The sequence below is a fragment of the Malaclemys terrapin genome, chromosome 4 (genome assembly GCF_027887155.1).
Source record: "Malaclemys terrapin pileata isolate rMalTer1 chromosome 4, rMalTer1.hap1, whole genome shotgun sequence".
NCBI classification, from domain to species: domain Eukaryota; kingdom Metazoa; phylum Chordata; order Testudines; family Emydidae; genus Malaclemys; species Malaclemys terrapin.
Window position 1 is genome coordinate 11,446,260 of NC_071508.1, and position 22,037 is coordinate 11,468,296.

Genomic DNA, 22,037 nt, shown 5'->3' on the forward strand with positions numbered 1-22,037 from the left:
AATCTAAGGATTTGAAAGCTGAGGTTCCCTCTAATATGTGATGTATAATCCCCTTCTCCCTGACTCTGTGCATGATTTGAATAATAAAGCAATCAGAAATGAGTAGTTTCTAGTCACTGACCCATGTATGAATTTTTTGGGATGGAAACTCTAGGCTTCCCTTCAAGTGTGTGAAATATTCACAAGGATAAGCTAAACTACTAGAAATAGGGGTGTTTTTACTTAAAAAAACCCCTCTAAAACAGGTCCATTTTGGTGAAAAATGTGCCATTTTTGCGCATTTTTAATTAAAAAAGGGGGTCCTTTTCCAGTGAAAATGAGCTTTTAGGTAATTTTTTTTAAAGCATCTAAGTGACTCATCAGCCTTGGGCTCCTTTGGAAATCTCACCCATAGTACCCCAATAGGCGATATAGCATAAATTAAACTGAAATTACTTGGATATGATCATCTTGTTGCTTCTTACCCTTTGTCGCAACCGCTGCTATTTACATTTTCCGTAACCATCTTACTGTTACTTTGTGTTCCCCATCTGTCTACCATTTATTGCATAGAGCAGTTTCAAACATTGTGTGAGCGCTTAGCACCCATGAATTTTTGTGTTTTCTCTCAAGGAGACTGCAGTTCAAAATTTCAAATGGTGTGCTGAAAGGTAGGCATCCATACCTGGACCTCAGAGCTGCAGAACTTCCGTTGACTTCAGATGGAGCTTAAGGTTCCAAGCACCTCTGAAAATCAGGCCCATCTAGTTGCCTTAAATATAGATTTAGGTGCCTGCCTTTAGGAACCCAGGCTTGAAAACTTGGCCATTGGCTTTTCCTATTATGAATTTTTCATTCTCTGATATTCTGTATGCATAAATATTGTCAGTTAGGTTGTATTAATGACTAACTCTTATTTATTATAGGCCCTGATCCTGTAAACACTTACACATATGGCTAACGTTATACACCTGAGAAGTCCTGTTAACATCAGGGGAACTATTCCCAGAGTTAGGCGTGTGTGCTTCAGACCTTTGCTATGAGAACTGATAAAAAAACAGGAAAATTATATATAACTATAACTATAACTATATATATATATAACCTTTTAATGGTTTGTTTATAAGATGTTTGATTTTCAAAAAACAGCACTTCTATATATTTATTTAAAAAAAATTAAAACAGAAAAATCATATTAAAATCATTTTTTTCAAATCCTGTATCTCATTCATTGAAATGCTTGAAAGTGTTTACTACATGCTGTAATGAAATATTTCACATCTTATAGAGAGAGGAGAAACATCAGCTTCTAATAACTTACTGGTAATTATTATATATTATTTATATTATATTTTATAATCCTAGTAAAAATCAGGACTGTATTATGCTAGGCACAGTATACAGATAACACAGCCCCTGCACCAGACATCTTACAATCGAATACATCACTCCCAAAGATTGGCCCTCATTTCTCTATGTGCCTGATATTATTTTTGATTTTATTGTCATGTTTTTATGACAATACCAGAACGTTATCCATTGCCACACCAGGTGTTGGAGTTCAAGGGGTCTTACCATGTTAGCTGGAAACAAATGACCTATTGCTATAAATGTGCCTGAGCCCGCCTGACTCACAGATAGGATTCTACTGCTAAGAGGATTGGAGCAGCGTTAATAGGAAACAATAGACTCCACACTTATAGTAGCAAGGGGCATGAAGATTAAAGTCACTTTTTTTAGCAGTAGGTTGGAATTTATAATGTCGTGGAAGAACATGGTTCAACAGCTCAGCTAGGCACACGCTACCACAAAGAAATCAGGGTGCTGTTTAGAAGAATAGCTCCTGGTCCTGCTAGGTGAGGGCTTGCAGGAGCACATCCATACTTTGCATTTCTACAGCATTTCCAAGCAAGGCTCTACAAGCGCCATGTTGATTCACATCAGAGTCTGCACAAAGGGGGAGGGCGTGGTCAGAGCAGGCCAAGTGTGGGTACAAATGGGGTCCAGTGGAGTCACCAGTGAGATTAAAGCTGCTTTCCCCTAGCGAAATGCCAAGTGAATTTCATTTAAGTGCAACGTACCAAGATGGTACAGAGAAATCCAATTGGCACCACCCTGCCTCAACAGGGATGGATTTGGCCCAGTGAAATTAAGCTGTGATCCTGTAAATACTTATGCATGTGCTTAACTTTAGTACCATTAGTAGTGTAAGCACATGCATAAGCGTTTGCAAGATCACAGCACCTATAAAGTTAGACATTATTAGCCCCATTTTACAGAATGGGAAGCTGAGGGATTGTCTACACTGAGCAACAATGCACACTATGAGGGTATGATTTCTAAATGGCACCAACTTGTGGCATGCTAATTTGTCTTGTAGACCCTCCTAGAGCAAACTAAAAGTCCCCTAGTGTGCTTTAATGTAGTACTGTTTCTGGAAAATGGGGCTAATAATATTCCCTGAGTAAAGCTAATTTTTACTGGAAAGGTCTGCAGTCTTTCCTTACAAAGGGATCAACATACTTTGTGTTGCTGTCCTAATCAGAGATGGTCAACAATGCCAATTATTTGTCATGTGAATTTTTTAAAATGTTTCAGTTTTTTTTTCTCAAAATTTCCTGTGATAATTGAAAAACTGAAATATTTTTAAATTTCAGTAGCAGTTTTTGATAAATATTTTTGGTTTTCAGTAAAAAAAAGTAATTTTTGAAAACCAGAACTATTCAATTTTACCTAAACTGCAACCAAAACTTGAAACTTTTTTAAGAGATACGCCTGCTCCAAGTCAGTTTTTCAATCAGAAGATTTGGCAACAGCCAGAAAAGATTTATCAATTATATGTGACAGACCTGCAAATATTATTCCAAACTAGGAAGTCTTTGCAGAATTATTTCAATACAGCAAGAGGCCAGTCGAAGAGGCATGATAGCAAGGAAGTAGGGGAAGCCATCAGGTACACCATCATCAGGTATTGGATAAGCCTGCATTAATTACTCTCACTGAAAAGATGAAACTATATTTAGCCAGTTGCTAAATCTGGCACTATATAACAATAACTGAGGGGTAAATTATACATGTTGATATGTGATTAATGATATATGTTATATGTTTACTCTGCCTTTACTCTCCTCTTTCAAATCATATTTATATAAAATGCAAACAAACATGCAACATCAGAAATTCCAATGGCGGGAACTTGAAGCTAGGCAAACCCAGACTAGAAACAAGGTACACATTTTTAGCAGTCAGGGTAATTAACCATTGGAACAACTTACTTAGGGATGTGATGGGTTCTCCATCACTTGGAGACATGAAAACAAACTAGACATCTTTTTAAAAGGTATGCTATAGCTCAAACAGAAGTTATGAGCTTGATGCAGAAATTATTGGTTGAGAAATTATTCAGCCTGTTAGATAGATAAATGCTGTTGTAACTTGGGATCTTGGTATAGAAAGGTTGAATGCCAGCGGTGTAGAGCATTTAATCATTTTCTTCTGTTATGTTTGAAAAACGGCTGCATTTTGGAATGTGACTACCGTGTGCACAAAACAAGGTTCTACATGCCTGGGACATTATGTTACCTCATTGTGTAATTTGGTTTTGCCTTGTGGTAATTTTGTGATATTTTCCCACCAAACATAATAGCTCCTCCATGTTCATTTTTGCTCCTCCCAAGTAATTTTAAACCCCTAGCTGCTGGTACGAACACTTGTGTGTATACTACCTGAATTCCCAGCTGTTCAGATTTCTTACGTCGCAGATTTTGCACAGGCAAAAATGATCTCCATTCTGCCAGTATATTATTGTATGGGATAGCTTTTAATTATTTCAGTCTGGAGGATTTCTTCCTGCACTACTTCAGCTGTGCAAATTGGTGTAAATGTAAGTACAGGTTATTAGTTTTTAAAACAAAAGAAGAGATCTCTGGAGAACTCTGAACTGTAGTAAATAGCTGATACCGGTACTCAGGGAATGACCAGGGCTCCATGTGATAAGGAATAGATGGCCCTCAGGGGATGACCAATGCTGGATAAAATGACACATAGACTGGAGATATGCAATGGTATAGTGAGCAGTTTGTGAGGTGACTAAGCTGCAAAAGAACCGGTGAGATCCAGATGAGCCATCCCCAAGTTATCACCAGTGACAACAGCTCAGAAGCTGCTGTGTTTCCCAGCCAGGAGCATGAAACGTTAGCATTAGGCAAACTAGACTGCTTTTTATCCTTCAGTCCATTGACAGAGCGTGTTCCCACATGCCAGCTTTGATGAAGCCTGGAGGAAATTCAGGAAATGACTGCAGAGGGGTGGGAAGATTGAGTTGTTTGGCATCTGCATTAGCAATCATGTTTGTCTTTGCTGAGTATAAAAATGGCACAAAGAGGTGAGAGGGTATCACCAGGTGTCTTCTGCCCCAGGCAAAGTCATGCCAATCCTTATAAGTATGCAAGAATGGACAAAGCATAACTCATTTGCTCTGTTGTTCCATGATTCTTAAACAAACTGGGTCTCATTCTCATTTACAATAAGATCCCCTTTAACTTTTCTGTCAGTCTAAGAGGGCCTTAAGGTGAGCATAAGCCAAGGTAAGAGTTCTACACCAGCTCTGTTCCCAGGTGCTGGCATAGTGTACAGATCTGGGTGTGTGGCCATAGTATACTGTCATGGCTATTTTCTGCTTCACTGGGCCCGCTGGGAGCCATGGAAGCAGACTGTAAGTTGGAGAAGACCTGAAACATCTCTAAGTTACACTAAGGGCCAGGCAGGCTCTATCACGGCCCCAGAATACAGGAAATGCAAAGGTGGCTGAAAGATATCTGTGCCCCCTCCATCTCACTGCTGCCCAAAGTGCAGGAATGGAGAAACTAAGAATCAGGCTAACTGTTTCTCTTTTTTCTGTAGGCTCATTTGCTCTTTTTCCAGCTGCCTGTGCAAGTCTTTGCGCTACCCTATGTCTTGTAAAATTCTCATTAGTTGGAAAATTAGTTATAAAATCAGGCAATAGCCAGAGCCAGTTCACAAGCAGCTACCTATGATTTTGCACTGAGGTTCGGAGGAGCCTGCAGATATTTCATGCCAGGCTGGAGCAGCAATGGAAGGGCCCAGACAAGTTCAAAAGGCACAGAATGGATCAGAACAGCTGGCAGTGGGAAGCTCTATGCCAATATCTATCTATCGATCTAACTATCTAAACTTTCACCTCTTCTGAGCCCATCACCAGGGGATCTGGGTTGCCACATGCTTTTTATATGTAGGGGGAAATGACAGTATAGCAGATAGCAACAGAGGGTCCTGTGGCACCTTTAAGACTTCTGTTAGTCTTAAAGGTGCCACAGGACCCTCTGTTGCTTTTTACAGATTCAGACTAACACGGCTACCCCTCTGATACTTGACAGTATAGCAGATATTATTATCACTTATAATTTATTACAGTAGTACCCAAAAGGCCCCATTCAAAACTGGGGCCTCAATATTGCACCAGTCTGTTAAATAAACACAGTTTTGCACAGTGAACAAATTACCAAATCCAGTAATGCAGATTGATACAACTGAGGAGGTAATGGTACTATGTACTGCTAAACATCTGCCATTTTTCACCCCAGAGGTGGTTGCATTTCAGTGGTGAAGGTTGTGATTTCTCTATGAAAAAATTGTAAAGCACACAACAAAAGACTCAAGAGAAATGCAAATTATGTTTTCAATGTTTGCTGAAAAGTTCTGAAACTTCAAATCAACGTAAAACCTTGGCACAAGGTTAAAACTTGGGCAAAGTCTAAGGCTTTCCAAAATTAGGAACACCATTAGGTGTTGTGTAGCTGCATGGGCAGTAAGGAGAAGGGAATTTCCTGCTGTTTTTCTGATTCATTGAAACTGAACTGTAATGTTCAACTTGCTCTCTCGAAACCAAGATTCACCCTTGACTCACTGCTCCTCAACTATGAAAAAAGAAGGTAAAATAAGTAAGGGATTGCTGAGAAACATCATTTGCTGACTGAAGCCAGAAAATGTGCCGGGGAGAAGTAATGCACAGTAGTGGAGTCACAACAAAAGGTATGTTTATGAGCAGCGATGGAGCTTTGTTATGAAGCAGGGAGGGAGTAGTTTTACGGATTTCTGAGAATGTCATCTGTCTGTGCTTTCATCTGTTAATCATGCTTCATCTTCAAGTTTCTCAGTGGTTGATGCTAGGGATCTGTTAGGACAGATCTGTCTATGCCAAATTGAGAAAAACAACGAAGGTTCAAATTTCTACAAGAAAGAGTGCAACAGAAGAATATATTGAAACATACCAAGAACATGACTGCCTACACCTAATTTGCTATAATAATATTTTGTCCTTTAAAGGGTTTATTTTTTTTAACACGGATTTTGAAGTGCAGGTCTACTTTGAGAAGAGACTGTATAAATGGCAGGACTGGGGCTTTTTCTCTCTATTTCTTAATAATTCACAGTTCGGGATAGAGACCATATCTTCATGTATGTCTATCTTGTACCTGCCCCAATGGGACGCCAAGCCTGACTGGAGCCTCTGGCCATACTTGTAATACATTAAATAATCATATACGTATTGTTTATTAGTGAGGGGATGTGCTTCCCTCCTAACTGCTAGCTCTGCAATCTCATTGTAGGATCTGGGTCAAACTTGTCTGCTTGTTCACCATCATTAGTAATAAAGATTCTGCACAACCCAGTTCTCCCGTTGGTTACACTTGTGCAGTCCCATTGTTTTCTATTATGCCTTTAATGGCTGCATCTATTCCAGGCTATTTTTCTATAATCTCCCACTGGTGCTATCAGTTGTTCAGTTTCATCAGCAAAGGCTGAGTTGGTGCAGTCTCCCAGCATTTTAAGCACTCTGTCCTCCAACCTTGCCCAGATCAGGCCTTGAGGGCAATGGTTAAAACACTAGCAGCCACCTGCACCTTTTCTCAGTGTGGAATTTTAGGGGGAAAAGCCTACTGTATTCAGGGTCTTTGTTGCCTGTGAAACCCTGTTGTGTTTTCCCAGGTGTTGCTTAGGCAGAATTTGGCTCTGAAATTGTAATTTAGCTAACAATTTTGTGGATGATGTAGGAGCCAAGCTATACTCCAGCTCTCTCTCCTTGTAGCAATGCTGGTTCCCACAGGGCTCACAGGAACAGTGACAGCTTAATTAGGGCTTGTCTACACAGGAAAGTTGACTGAAAGCAAAGTAATTATACTGGAATAAAGCCACTTTTATTCCACAACAGAGTGTCCAGACAGGGCATTATATCGGCATAGCTATAGCAGAATAATTATACCGCTATAATTTTCCAGGGCAGACAAGCACGTACTTCCAACGGAGCAGGTATGGCTCTGCAGATTGGCTACAAGCAGGCTGTTTTTATTATCACTTTACAAAAGTAAGTTCCCCCATCTCAGAGGCAGGGAAACTGATGAGCACAGAGGGAGCCTGACTTGCCCAATCCAGCCGCTCTGCATCCAGTCAATCGAGAGACCCCATGTGTTAGATGTGCAGCTCCTCTGCACTGCCCCCCAGCACCCTGTGGATCTGTGTACCCAGTGGGGTACACACCGGATATAGGAGCTGACCCGTTGAATGCCCCCCACTGCCCCTTAACAACCCCCCCACCCCAACACCTCCCCAAATCCCCCCCTGCCCCCAACATCTCACCCCCCCAACACTACCCAACCTCCCCCCACTGCCCCCACATCCTCACTAGCTCTCATTGCTCCCTAACCCCCCGCCCCATCCCGAGCGTGGCCGGGCCCCTCCCCAGCGCGGCTCCCGGGGGCGGGGCGCGCTGCGGCTGCGCCCGGCTGCACCTGGCCAGGTGAGGTAAGGGGGGAAGGGCGGGGCCAAGCCAGGAGTTGGGGCAGCGCCGGAGCCGGCTGCGCGGTGAGTGAGCGAGAGTCCGGCCGCGGGGCCTCCCCTGCCCCCCTCCTCCCTCAGCCCCTGTCCCCCTTCCCACCCCCGGTACTTCCTTCCCCCCGGTACTCCACTCCCCCTCTCAGCCTCCGCCCCCCACCACCCGATCTCCCCGCCCCTCAGAGCCCCCCACCCGTATTGTCCCATGGCTCCGCCTCTCAGGCTCCTTCCCTTCCCACCCCTCAGCCTGCTGCCCCCAGCCTGCCCCTTTCTACCCATCCACGGCCCCTTCCCACCCCCCCGCCCCTTCCCAGACCCCCCAGCCTGTCCCTTCCTACCCCCCTCCCACAGCCCCTTCCCACCGCTCAGCCTCCTGCCCCCAGCCTGCCCCTTTTCTACCCATCCACGGCCCCTTCCCACCCCCACTCCCCAGCCCCTTCCCACCTCTCAGCCTCCTGCCCCCAGCCTGCCCCTTTCTACCCCTCCACGGTCCCTTCCCACCCCCCCGCCCCTTCCCAGACCCCCCAGCCTCTCCCTTCCCACCCCCCCTCCCACAGCCCCTTCCCACCCCTCAGCCTGCTGCCCCCAGCCTGCCCCTTTCTACCCATCCACGGCCCCTTCCCAGACCCCCCAGCCTCTCCCTTCCTACCCCCCTCCCACAGCCCCTTCCCACCCCTCAGCCTGCTGCCCCCAGCCTGCCCCTTTCTACCCATCCACGGCCCCTTCCCACCCCCACTCCCACTCCCCAGCCCCTTCCCACCTCTCAGCCTCCTGCCCCCAGCCTACCCCTTTCTACCCCTCCACGGCCCCTTCCCACCCCCCCGCCCCTTCCCAGACCCCCCAGCCTCTCCCTTCCCACCCCCCCTCCCACAGCCCCTTCCCACCCCTCAGCCTGCTGCCCCCAGCCTGCCCCTTTCTACCCATCCACGGCCCCTTCCCACCCCTCAGCCTGCTGCCCCCAGCCTGCCCCTTTCTACCCATCCACGGCCCCTTCCCAGACCCCCCCGCCCCTTCCCAGACCCCCCAGCCTCTCCCTTCCCACCCCCCCTCCCACAGCCCCTTCCCACCGCTCAGCCTCCTGCCCCCAGCCTGCCCCTTTCTACCCCTCCACGGCCCCTTCCCACCCCCACTCCCCAGCCCCTTCCCACCTCTCAGCCTCCTGCCCCCAGCCTGCCCCTTTCTACCCCTCCACGGCCCCTTCCCAGACCCCCCAGCCTCTCCCTTCCTACCCCCCTCCCACAGCCCCTTCCCACCGCTCAGCCTGCTGCCCCCAGCCTGCCCCTTTCTACCCATCCACGGCCCCTTCCCACCCCCACTCCCACTCCCCACCCCCTTCCCACCCCTCAGCCTCCTGCCCCCAGCCTGCCCTTTCTACCCCTCCATGGCCCCTTCCCACGTCCCCCAGCCTGTCCCTTCCTACCCCCCTCCCACAGCCCCATCCCAACCCCCAGCCTCCTGCCCCTCCCCATGGTCCCTTCCCACCCCTCAGCCTGCCCCTCTTGCCTTAGTCTATGGGTGGGCCATGGAAAGCCTTGGTACTAGTCTACATGTAGAAATTGATCAGTATAGTTATATGTTGGTCAGTTTCCTGAAGTAGACAAGGCCTTAGCTATTCCCATAGAGAGAAAGGACAATGGCCCCCTCTAATCTAGTGTCTCATCTCTGAAGACTGACCTACCCTTGGAAAATGTTGTTCAATCAATGTTTGGCCACTGTCATTTTAAGCACTGTTATCCTAACCATATTTATCTATTTGGTGTTTATTAAACTAGTGGCAACCTGTCTACACTAGGCTTCACAATTTGGCTAACAGTAATTGAGCTGCACCAGTGTTAGCAATGGTAGGAAATGGGTGCTGAGTTTCCCTGGTGTAGACAAGATCTGAGTGATGATGTCCACTCAGTGGTTTAGAGAAAAAGTACAGCACTCCAATGATGTACCTTACTGTGCTTTGCTGTCCCTTGTTGGGAAGTTTCTTCCCCTAGTATGCTTGGAAGATCTATGAGGGAGAGCATGAGACCCTGGGGTAGGAATGACTGTACCCCAGCTAATCCAATTTCCTTTTCATGATTTGCTGTCTGTGTAATTGTGACATCTCTTGGCTTAGGCAAGGGGTTGGCTTCCTTTCAGAAGTGGTGTGCCGAGACTTCGTTTATTCATTCCAATTTAAGTTTTTGCGAGCCAGTCATACATTTTTACATTTTTAGAAGGTCTCTTTTTATAAGTCTATAATATATAACTAAACTATTGTTGTATGTAAAGTTTTTAAAATTTTTAATAAAAAAAAAAGCTTCATTTAAAATTAAATTAAAATGCAAGATGACCCCACCCCACCCCCCCCGGACCGGTGGCCAGGACCGAGGCGGTGTGAGTGCCACTGAAAATCAGCTCGCGTGCCGCCTTCGGCACATGTGCATAGGTTTCCTACCCCTGGCTTAGGCAATGAAAAGCAAGTCAGTTTCATTTCTGTTTAAAGGTAATTTTCAGTTCAGTGTTTGCAACACAAACCTTGCAGCTGGGGAATATAGTGTGAACTGAGGTATGTAGGTAGGACAACATTGATACACCAGGCTTCCTGGGTTGGGTATCAGGATGGCATAGGGTAGCCAACCCTCCAGGATTCCCCAGGATTCCTTCTGGAGTCCCCAGAAATTAAAGATTAATCATAATTCAAGAGTATGTCATGTGATGAAACCTCCAGGAATACATCCAGCCAAAATTGGCAACCCTAGGATGGCAGCCTTTTCTACCCTTAACAGTAAGATGGACCTAGCTACATCACTCAGGGGTGTGAAAACATTTGTATTGGGAGTACAAATCTTAAAATTAACTGTACTTGAAATGGCTCTAGGGCTACATGTTCACTGCAGAGTTAATTTGAGTTATCTACACTCGAGTTAGCCTAGCTCAAGTGAGAGCAGAATAACACTTGAACTGTTTGGAGTAATTGGAATACTGTGCAGAGTTGTACTAACTCAGCAGTAGCCAACCTATCCTAATGGGCTAGTCATAACTCAAGTTACAGGGCACTACCACACTTGAGTTAAGGGGTTTTGTATATGGATGGGACTAGAGTTAGGAGCGAACACACGTTTAACTTTACATTGAGTTGTTGTTGTTGTTGTTATACTGAAAATTCACTAGGAGATTCCTTTTTGTCCTTTTCACCAGTGTATTCTGCATCTGTTTTAATAGTGTGTGGCAAGCTAGAGTGTGAATCTACAGCGCACCCGCCTGCTGTGTGCTTATGTCTCATGTGGTCACTGCTACAATTCAGTGAAAGTCTTGGAGTGAGCCACATGGTATGTTAGTGCAAGGCAGTCTGCTGTCCTGTAGATTTACACCATGGCTGGCTGCACACTAATTTGACACGCCCTTAGTCCAAAGTAGACAGAATTTGGTGACATTATAGGGATGCAACAAAATGTATGTTTGATACAATTTTTGGAGAGAGCGCAAGATATGCTTTCCAAAGCAATAAAGGAACAGAAAGGAGCTTTTGTAGGTGGATAGTTGAGTTCCTCTTGACATTCTTTTATGCTGTTGGGATATTATTTTATTAACAATGGTGTGTTAGGGCATCTGAAGTCTTGAATAGGTATCTTTTAACCTATTTCTTAAATCTAAATTAAATGAACAGCATTTTGCAACAGGATCTGAGTATTTTTCCCACTTAATAAATAAAACAAACTCTATTCTGGTTACAGATTAACTCTCTCTGATCATTTGTATCACGTGCCTTGGAATTGGACCTGCAGGTATTTCTGCAAATATATTGATGTATCTAGCCTTATGGTAGCTTCTTTAAAGCTTTTTGCACCTATACTGAAATCATATTTTGTAACTTTTACATTAATAATCCTCAGTAGATTGTGAGAGATTCATATATCTTCTACAACTATTCTTGATTAGGAAAAATATTTGTGTTGTAAGATTTATACACCCAATACGTAAGTCCTTTTGGACCAAGGTTTTGTATGCTAAAAATCAGGCCAGATAAAAATAGTTATAAAGAAGAGTTTTGAACCACTCAGAAATGCAAACTTTAAACATGTACATGTAATTTAAGCCTCTTTTCAAGTAATTTGAGCCTGAAATGTAATATACTGTAAAATTATCTGAAGAATGCTCTATATATTCTAAATATCTTGAATTTTTTATAGAATGTAAATCTTGATCACATGCAATTTTCATGTGATATTTTTCACCTTGTCTGGTTGTTTACTTGATTCATTTCAAAATGTGAGTACATGTTAGATTGTTTCAGTTTTACTTTTCGTTTGACATCTGGTTCTCATACACTGGTAAAATACTGCAATGTTTGAGTTGTAAACACAGTAGATGAGTATTTATTTAAATCTCAAACTTTCAGTTGATATTTTTAAAAAGAGAAGGTATTTCTGTTAACAAGTTTAATAAAACCTTTTCATCACAAAACCTGAACTTGGGGGGAAAAGTGTCCCTTTAAACATAAATAATAAATCTTTGCTGTTCATTTCCTTTGAAAGCTCTCTTGTAACCAAACTAAAAATGTACTGGTTAGTGTAGTTTGGCATATTGAATAACGAGAGATATAAATGTCCTTCACAAATAGCTGCAAGATTTGAACTTCAGATGACTTTCATGCCTGTTTGGAATACACCATCTAGATGTGCAACTACTTTTAAATTAAGTCTGTATTTGTTATCCTCCACTACAAAACAGACTCATTTGAGACTATCCTGCAATTGCTGAATTTTGGGGGAGGCGGGGGCATGTTTTTTACTTCAGTTGAGAAGGGAAAAGAATATTGTGATTGTGGATAATCTGATCAGGTAGTTCAAGTTTTTTTTTAAACTCTAATATCTTATCTTCCACTGTTTGTTTTTAGCTTTATCTCTTGCATAACAAGCTTTGCAGCATCTAAAACAACATTCTGATTGGGTTTTATCCTTCACTTTGCTCAATTATTAACACAGATCATACACCAACTTCTAATGTAGAAGGCTTCTGCTTTTACAATGATTTAACCCAGACTGTTTTAAACTGTTTGAAAACATTAAGGCCTTTTTTTAGTGACAGATTAGTAACTGTTTTTAGTAGAATATAATCTGGCTAAATCTAATAGCTATTACATATTTAAAACATGCTTTCAAATAAGTATAGAAGAACGACAATTAATTAACCATCACATATGATATTCCTAATTCAGTTTCTATTGCTCAGCTTCAAGAAACTGTGTTAACTTTATTAGTGAATAAGAGACTCAGTTAATTCTTGGTGGTTTTCCTACTGATTGGTTTTTGTCTTTCTGTAGATAATGGCATTACATCCACGCAGAGTTCGTTTGAAACCCTGGCTAGTAGCCCAGGTAGATAGTGGCATGTATCCAGGCCTCGTATGGCTTAATCGGGAAGCAAAGCGATTTCAGATCCCCTGGAAGCATGCAACTCGACACAGTCCTCAACATGAAGAGGAGAACACCATCTTTAAGGTGGGGGAGGGAGGGCAAAAAACCCCCTAATTTTGTTACACTGCTTTTCCCGCTACTTCTAAGCAGTTTGAATCTTGTTTTTTCTTTTTTTTTCCGCATGAACTGTTAAAAACAAATGCTTTGTGATGCTTTATTCTCTTGCTACCTAATGTTTATAAGTCAGACCAGAAACTTGCAAACTACACCATCAGTCTTTGTATTTAACTTCCTACACAAACTGATCATACCTCTTTGCTACCTATAATCCTGTGACTTCCAACACATCAGCAACAGCTCTAGGCTGGAGACAAAGTGTTGACAGTTGTTTAGAATAATTATTGAGTGATCATTCTAGTAACAATTTGTAGCCAAGTTTTGCCCTCTAAATGCATCCAATTCCTTTGACTTCAGAAGAAATGTTGCATGCATCTGAGTGCAAAATTTGGCATTTAGTTGGGAGAGAGAATTGTTAAAGGCGTCACTGTACTCATTAGTGTTTCACACTACCTGCCTAATTCCATTATTATAGAAGACTTCCTAGTTACTGCTGACTTTTAACAGGTTTGTTTCCTCTAATAGCTACCTTTCCTGGAAAGTGTCTGGCTTGTTCTGAATATTTAGTGGCGAACTTTCATTTAGATTAATATTTCCTCTGTGCAGAATTTGATCTGAAATCAGAATATGATATAAATTTGCAGTGAACAAATTCAAGTGCACCTCCATTTTCTGATATCCACTATTGTCGTCGTAACTTCTCCCAAGGCAGTGTCATGTGGAATCACAGAGTTTGTCTGAAATGTGTAGCTGGATGCTACTGTTACACAGGCAGAATTTGTGTAACAGTAGCATCCATCCACATGCTGCAGACAAGTTACTTAGGCAGAGTTTAGGTCTGTTTAAAAGAAAACTAGTATCTTGGCTAGTGCTTTTTTTTTTTTTTTTTTTTTTTTTTTTAAACCAGCTTGTTCTAACCCAACAAACTATGGCCCAAATTTTCAAAAGTGATTACTGATTTTTGGGTGTCCAACCTGAGAGAGTGCGGATGTTCAGCACTATGTAAATCAGGCTTCCTTAAGGTGTCTCAAGTTGGACACCCAAAATCGCTAGTCACTCATAAAAATTTGAGCCTTTTTTGTGTTAGGGGAGAAGGATAATGTGCAGGGGAACAAAGGTACTTTAATTGTTAGCTGCTCTAAGAAGTGTTGTAGCTTAGAAGATTGCTTGTAAAAGACGACAATTTTTTGTAATGTATTTGTTTGGAAACCTGACACAATTAAAAATCGGCATAACAACAGGACTCGGTCGATGAACACTGTGTACTTTGCCCCCAGGCATGGGCTGTGGAAACAGGGAAGTACCAGGAAGGAGTTGACGATCCAGACCCTGCAAAATGGAAAGCACAGCTCCGATGCGCTCTTAACAAAAGCCGAGAGTTCAACCTGATGTATGATGGCACGAAAGAGGTGCCCATGAATCCTGTTAAAATTTATGAAGTGTGTGATATCCCACAGTCCCAAGGATCAATCATTAACCCAGGTGAGGAAAAGGGTGACACAGTGCAAGTTACTAGGCAGGCATCAGTCCAATACAAGGGCCTTGTTCTCCTGATGTATTAACTCTTCAGCTACCTCTGCAAACAAAGTGGCAAACATTGCTGACAGGTGGGGGGTCCATGATGACTAATTAAACTAAAGGATTTAGACCCACATTCATCCCTGGCATAACTTTGCTGAAATTAATGGAGTTATATTAGGGTGAGCTTAGCTCCTTACATAGGAACATAACAGTGGCCATATTGGGCCATTTAGCCCAGTATACTATCCTATGACAGTGGCTGCTGCCAGATACTTCAGAGAGAATAGACAGAACAGGGCAATAATTGAGTAATCCATCCTCTGTTGTCCAGTCCCAGCTTCTGGCCGTCAGAGGTTTAGGGACACCCAGAGCATATGTTTGAGTTTCTGACCATCTTGGCTAATAGCCATTGATGGACCTCTCCTCCACGAACGTAACTAATTCTTTTTTGAACCCAGTTATATTTTTGGCCTTCATAACCTCCCCTGGCAACAAGTTCCACAGGCTGACTGCACGTTGTGTGAAGAAGTATTTCCTTATATTAGTTTTTAAACCTGCCTATTGATTTCATTGGGTGATCCCTGGTTCTTGTGTTATGTGAAGGTGTAAATAACACTTCCTTATTCACTTTTGGGACACCATTCAGGATTTTATAGACTTCTATCATATCTCCTCTTAGTTGTCTCTTTTCTAAGCTGAAAAGTCCCAATCTTTTTAATCTCTCCTCATATGAAAGTTGTTCCATACCCCTAGTTGTTTTTGTTGCCCTTCTCTGTACTTTTCCCAGTTCTAATATATCTTTATTGAGATGATGTGACCACAGAGTTGTACGCAGTATTCAAGGTGTGGGCCCTTATTTCCTACTATATTAAATGTTGCACAGTCCTTGGTTATGCTTCTCAGTCTGCATCTTACCTCGTTAACATAAATGATTTTAAACATGATTTTAATGCATAGTATGTATAACTCTTCTCAGTGTTGTGCACAAGGGGGGCCAAGCAGGGGTATGGCGCCCCCCCCCATAACCAGTGGGGCACAGAACGCCTCTGGCCACAGGGGATGGGGAGGCGGGGCGAGCTTCTCCAGTCACTCGGGGGTGTGTGTGTGTGTGTGTCAGAGCTCCTTGGGCTGTTGCGGGGGGTGGCCAAAGATAACAGAAGGTGTCTTTCCAAAAGCCTCAATTTTTTTTATTCCTGTGCATGCCCCTGACTCTTCTGATGTTGGGTAAAGGATGCAAGTTAACAGCTGATACTCCACAAAATTAGTTTCTAATTTACAGTATTTATCAGTAAGTGCACTACAGTGGAGGATTGTTCTAAGATTTCTGCGGGGGGAGGCGAATGCTGTGAGTGGTACCCTTTTGACCAATGAAAATGTCACAATCTGGAAGTAAAAGGAAATTGGTCAGGGCCTGACAAATGGCTTTTATCTTTGCTGTGTGCTGCTGACCTTTGAAACTGTTCAAGGTAAATGGGCTAAAATTGAAAAGAGAAACTAAATTCACATTGGGCAAAACTCAACACTTCCATGGAATTTGACCAGTAATTAATTTTGCCCAGTGTCTTCAAACTAAACTTTGACTTAAATTTGTAACTGAGACCGACCTCTCTGTTGTTCAACAAGTGCATCTGTTGGCCCCATACTGCAGTGGAAGGGGGAACTGATGTTCTATATCTTTTGTTCTCAGTAATCAATGAAGTTTGGTATTGCTTGCTAACCCCATACTGTATGGTTATGTGCAGGCTCTACTGGCTCTGCTCCATGGGATGAGAAAGATAATGACCTTGATGAGGAGGAGGAAGAGGAACTGAATCCATCTCAGCATGTTCCCATACAGGACACTTTTCCATTTCTTAATATCAATGGTTAGTAGAATAGGATATAATGTGTCAATGAAGCGATGGACTTGTAAATCAATGTATGTAATCAGCATTTTAATTTAGTTGGCTGTTTATTAATCAATACTATGATAGAGGGCAGTGTGGCCTAGTACATAAAGCACTGGACTGGGGCTTGAAAGAACTGGGTTCTGTTCCTGGATGACCATAGGCAAATGACTTCACCTCTCTCTGCCTTAGTTTCCCTATCTGTAAAACAGGGATGATGATCCTGATCTCCTTTGTAAAGCACTCTGAGATCTGTGGATCAAAAGCACTGCATAAGAGCTAGGTGGTAGTATTATTAAAGCAAATTTGTAACTCTCTATCAGAAAATGAGAGGGAGTAGTTAAAGATAGACTTCTGAAAAGTTTTCTTCTCAGACCACCTTATCCTTCGCTTCTTGCCTTGTAAAGAAATCTATTCACACACCAGTATTCTATCCCACATTGACAAATCTGTTCTTTCGCTACTTCAGTTTACATCTATAGCAAACTTGATTCCTCTAATAAAGCTTTATTAAAAGAAAACTCCTGCTGTACACTAAAAAGCAAAGGGATGCCCTATTCTGTATGTCAAATCAAAATATCCTGTAATAATGGAGATATCTTAAATAGCTGCTCTTATATTTTTATGCAGCTAGGTTTGGGTTTGGCAGATTTTAACTGTAATGTTGTCTCAGCACTTAAATGCACTTTTTTATTAGTTTCCGAAGGGTCATACCTGATGTTTAAAATTATCTAGACAATCTGGTTAGACGAGATGCAATGAAGCTGTCCCTTTCCCATTCTCTAAACCTTTGACCTGAGCTGTTTTTCGAAAGGTTGCTAGTTTTTAATTAAACTAAAGACATTTCATGTGTTAGAAACTGCTCCAGTCAATACAATAATATTAATACTTAGCTGTCATGATAGTGCTCCTAGAAAGTGACTGAAGTTTACCATCTCGTAGCTGTTTGAACCTGTATGCATTGAGATTGTTCAGTCCAGTACTCAGTTAGTGTGGTCGTTGTATGTTGCCTATCCACTGACACTCTTTGGCCATCTCAGACCACTGCAGTCTGACATTGCCTGGATATTGAACTCCCTTCCAGTCTATGAAGAGGTTTACCGGCATGCTTCCACCTGACCTGAAGCAGTGTTGGGGGAGAAGTGGTGTAAGAGAAATCATTGTTCATGTGTTACCAGCTCTGTGATTAGAAGGTGGAAGACCAAACAACTGCACCAGTTTTGCCTTACAGCAGCTTCTGCACTTAACAGAATAATTTGGGAACAAGGGAATGAGAGCAGATGTTCCTATTCATGCCTCTATCCCTCTATATTTGACACTATGGAAAGCTAATGACAGCACTTTCAATCAATTCTGCACCACAGTTCTGTCTAGACAAATTAGTCATGTTAATAAAAATGTAGTCATTACTGAACCAAATAAATGTTTAGTTTTTTTAACTATTTATTTATTTACTTAGGAAGATAGCAAGGATTTGCAAACTTGTTATGTAAATATTAGAACAAAACATTCAAACATCTAGCTTTTGTTTAAAGGCATTATACAGGAATATAGTAAGCAGATCTTTCTATTAACAGAGTACTACCATATTAGAGAGTGAGCATCATTTTAACACCTATAATATGTTTCTAATGACTTTATTAAATAGAGTGAAATCTCTGCATATGCATATTTAACAGATTAGGCATGTCTGTCAAATGCTAATATTAAAAAAATTGGTCAGCTGTGCTAGGTGTATTTTTTTTTTTTTTTTTTTTTTTTTTGGGCAGGTGAATGTAATTCGTCCGTTTTTAGTTTTTTTTTAAATATACTTGTTCTCAAACTTACTTAATTCTTCTGTATAGATTCCCCAATGGGGCCAGCCAGTGTGGGAAACTGCAGCCCTGAAGCGGTGTGGCCAAAGAATGAACCTCTAGATATGGAGATGCCTCCATCTGCTCTGCAGCATGACTTCTTTAGCTCTCCTGAGCTCTGGATTAGCTCTCTTCCTAGTAAGTGTATCTCTGGATTACTAGTGCATCTGTCACTGTGGCTAAAATAGTCTGTTTTACTTTACTGTTACTGCATTTTGACTTCTTACACTTCTGCACACAGATAACTGTAATATTTAGAATATACTTTCTCAGGTCTAATTTATATTGCAATGTTCTTCCTGCAAAACTTCTACCCCGTCTTACCTGGTGCATGCCAAGGTCTTTGCTTAACTGGAACAAAGTCATTCTAACAATTTATCTCCTAGTGACAGATCTAGAAATCAAGTTTGAGTATCGAGGAAAAGAGATTGGGCAGACAACGACTGTAAGCAACCCCCAGGGATGTAGACTCTTCTATGGAGAACTGGGCCCTATGCCAGACCAAGAAGAGCTGTTTGGACCTATTAGTTTGGAGCAAGTAAAGTTCCCAGGAACAGACCAAATCACCAACGAAAAGCAGAAGATCTTCACAAGTCGGCTGCTAGATGTTATGGACAGGGGACTGATTCTGGAGGTCAGTGGCCATGCCATCTATGCCATTCGGCTCTGCCAGTGCAAGGTGTACTGGTCTGGACCATGTGCCCCTTCCTCCATCGCACCAAACTTGATCGAGAGGCAAAAGAAAGTCAAACTCTTCTGTCTGGAAACATTTCTAAGTGGTAAGTAACTTGAAATGCTAGGCAATAATGCTGAGGGCTGGCCTTTCAGCTGACAGCGCTATTCCAGCTTACGCTGGAAGAGCCAGCCTGGGGTCAGTCTTGATAGTCTTACTCCTCGTTTCAATGCCCACTGAAGTAAATGGGAGTCTTTCCACTGACTTCAGTGAGCTTTGGATTAGGCCCAGGGTGAGAAGGAAAAAGTGAACAGATATTGTCTTCTGCTAAACAACTAACTGCTTATTTCATTCATTGAGCAGCATTGGTGGCTAGTGTAATTCCTGGAGAACCTTCTATCCAGGAGAGCAAAAAAGCTCTGAGATGTGAGAGAAGTGATGCTGGAAGGGTAAACGTTTTTTCTCTGGAATAAAAGTGGAGATTCTGAACAGGATGCATTGTAGTAAGCACTCCTATTCAGATGGTGGAGCAGGATACTGTACCACCACCAGAAAATAAACCCCTCTTTGACATTATCACACTGCTTCTTTCCCTAGAGCTGATTGCCCATCAGAAAGGACAGGTAGAAAAACAGCCACCTTATGAGATCTACTTCTGTTTTGGAGAAGAGTGGCCTGATGGAAAACCTAGGGAGAGAAAGCTGATAGTGGTTCAGGTAAGGGAGCTATAGCTCTGCAAAACAAGCATCTGTTAGTACAAGTGGATGAATCGAATACAGATTTTCTTCATATCCGCATATGTGACAGTGTAGAACTTCTTCCTGAGATAAGAAACCAGAACTGCAAGCTGGAGGATTTTTTTGGCTTGTAAAATGGAATCCACTTACAGTGAAGTGGAATGTTTCAATGTAAACTGCAGCTCAGGTGATCGTGAAACTGTTCTACGGACAAAGAGTCTTACCACTACAGAAGTGTCTTGGCATACCTGAGTATTTTGGAACCTTACTATGCCACTTTTAGGTTATCATCCTCATTAGGCTAAAATAACTGTGCTTTCTTTTAAACAGGTAATTCCCGTGGTAGCTCGGATGATTTACGAAATGTTTTCTGGCGACTTCACACGTTCCTTTGACAGCGGCAGCGTCCGGCTTCAGATCTCCACACCTGATATTAAAGACAACATTGTTGCCCACCTGAAACAGCTGTACCGCCTCCTGCAGACTCACCAAGAGGGCTGGCCAATGCAGGCACCAACTATGCATGTTGCTCAGCCCCTCCCAGCCCAATGATGTATTTTCAGTCTCTGACTTAACTCTGCTCCAGTCTCTGGTTTCTTATATGTCCATAGAAAAGGATATTTTTAAATGGTGCCTTGCCCATGTATAAATAAAACCAGTGTAAATCCTATAGACAGATGGTCAAATTTCAACAGTCTATGAAATTTGCTTTTTTGAGAGCATAAAATGAAAGGCTTTGAAGCAGTATCTTTAGTTACTCTACACTTTTGATCTCAGGCTAGTTTGCTTAAGCAATCTATTGTGTATAAATCGCAGGTTTTAACATCTTAAATATTTTTAAATAGCTAATGCTTGCAGCCTTGTGTATAAAATAGGTGATCAATGTAAAAAAAAGTTTTAATTATCAAGTGTCAATGTGCTTTTTATTCTCCATTAAAATTGCTTTGAGGAATAATGGACCAAGATTAAAATAGTTATTTTGAATTTTCTGTAGCAGCAAATGACTGTCTGGTGCTTCATCTACAGTCATGCTTTATATATTGATACATAATAATTTCATTGATATGTACAGATGATTCAAGATTAAGATTTTAACTTTACAGCCTTCAGACCAAGGTTCTGCCTCAGTGCAGGGGGCTGGACTTGATGACTTCCCAAGGTCCCTTCTTAGCCCTACATTTCTGACTCTGATTTCATTGCAGAGAAGGCTACCATGCAGGTCCTGGACTTCAATCTCTTATCTAACAACCTAAATTTGGCCTCCACGACCTCTCTTCTACCTTTCCCCGTGTCATCACAAACCCAGCTACCTGTATTTCTGTATAAACTGCCTCATGCATAAATAGGAGAAAAGAGGCTAATAGGTGTAACTTTTTCATTATTCAGTTGCCTATTTCACTTCCTGACTGTAGTTGTGTTTCTCTCTTAAGTATTCCTGGATCTTCATCAACGACTTAGATATTGGCATAGAAAGTACGCTTATTAAGTTTGCGGATGATACCAAACTGGGAGGGATTGCAACTACTTTGGAGGACAGGGTCATAATTCAAAATGATCTGGACAAATTGGAGAAATGGTCTGAGTTAAACAGGATGAAGTTTAACAAAGATAAATGCAAAGTGCTCCACTTAGGAAGGAAAAATCAATTTCACACATACAGAATGGGAAAAGACTGTCTAGGAAGGAGTACGGCAGAAAGGGATCTAGGGGTTATAGTGGACCACAAGCTAAATATGAGTCAACAGTGTGATGCTGTTGCAAAAAAAGCAAACATGATTCTGGGATGCATTAACAGGTGTGTTGTGAGCAAGACACGAGAAGTCATTCTTCCGCTCTACTCTGCTCTGGTTAGGCCTCAGCTGGAGTATTGTGTCCAGTTCTGGGCGCCGCATTTTAAAAAAGATGTGGAGAAACTGGAAAGGGTCCAAAGAAGAGCAACAAGAATGATTAAAGGTCTTGAGAACATGACCTATGAAGGAAGGCTGAAAGAATTGGGTTTGTTTAGTTTGGAAAAGAGAAGACTGAGAGGGG

General features: G+C 42.2%; 1 protein-coding gene across 4 annotated transcripts; it reads left to right on the forward strand.

The window, feature by feature from the left end:
• Nucleotides 1-5,892: 5,892 nt before the first annotated feature.
• IRF6 (interferon regulatory factor 6) lies at nt 5,893-20,963 on the forward strand. 4 transcript variants are annotated; one of them, XM_054027974.1, is made up of 9 exons: nt 5,893-6,030; nt 11,538-11,588; nt 13,127-13,303; nt 14,614-14,818; nt 16,600-16,722; nt 18,588-18,734; nt 18,983-19,375; nt 19,867-19,985; nt 20,337-20,963. In XM_054027974.1, exons 3-9 carry the CDS (start codon nt 13,130-13,132, stop codon nt 20,556-20,558), a joined length of 1,383 nt encoding a protein of 460 aa, XP_053883949.1. In that variant the 5' UTR covers nt 5,893-6,030; nt 11,538-11,588; nt 13,127-13,129; the 3' UTR covers nt 20,559-20,963. The 4 variants fall into 4 exon arrangements, with proteins under 4 accessions (XP_053883949.1, XP_053883951.1, XP_053883950.1 ...); XM_054027973.1 differs by lacking the exon at nt 5,893-6,030 and adding an exon at nt 7,817-7,860; XM_054027976.1 differs by lacking the exon at nt 11,538-11,588.
• The last annotated feature ends 1,074 nt before the right edge of the window (nt 20,964-22,037 follow it).

What these genes read in the sequence shown, in the direction of transcription:
- IRF6 (XM_054027974.1), top strand. Translation starts at nt 13,130, where the DNA reads ATGGCATTACATCCACGCAGAGTTCGTTTGAAACCCTGGCTAGTAGCC. An exon ending in AGGAGAACACCATCTTTAAG is followed by an intron (nt 13,304 to 14,613) that starts GTGGGGGAGGGA and finishes CTTTGCCCCCAG; the next exon opens with GCATGGGCTGTGGAAACAGG. An exon ending in CTGGATTAGCTCTCTTCCTA is followed by an intron (nt 18,735 to 18,982) that starts GTAAGTGTATCT and finishes TTTATCTCCTAG; the next exon opens with TGACAGATCTAGAAATCAAG.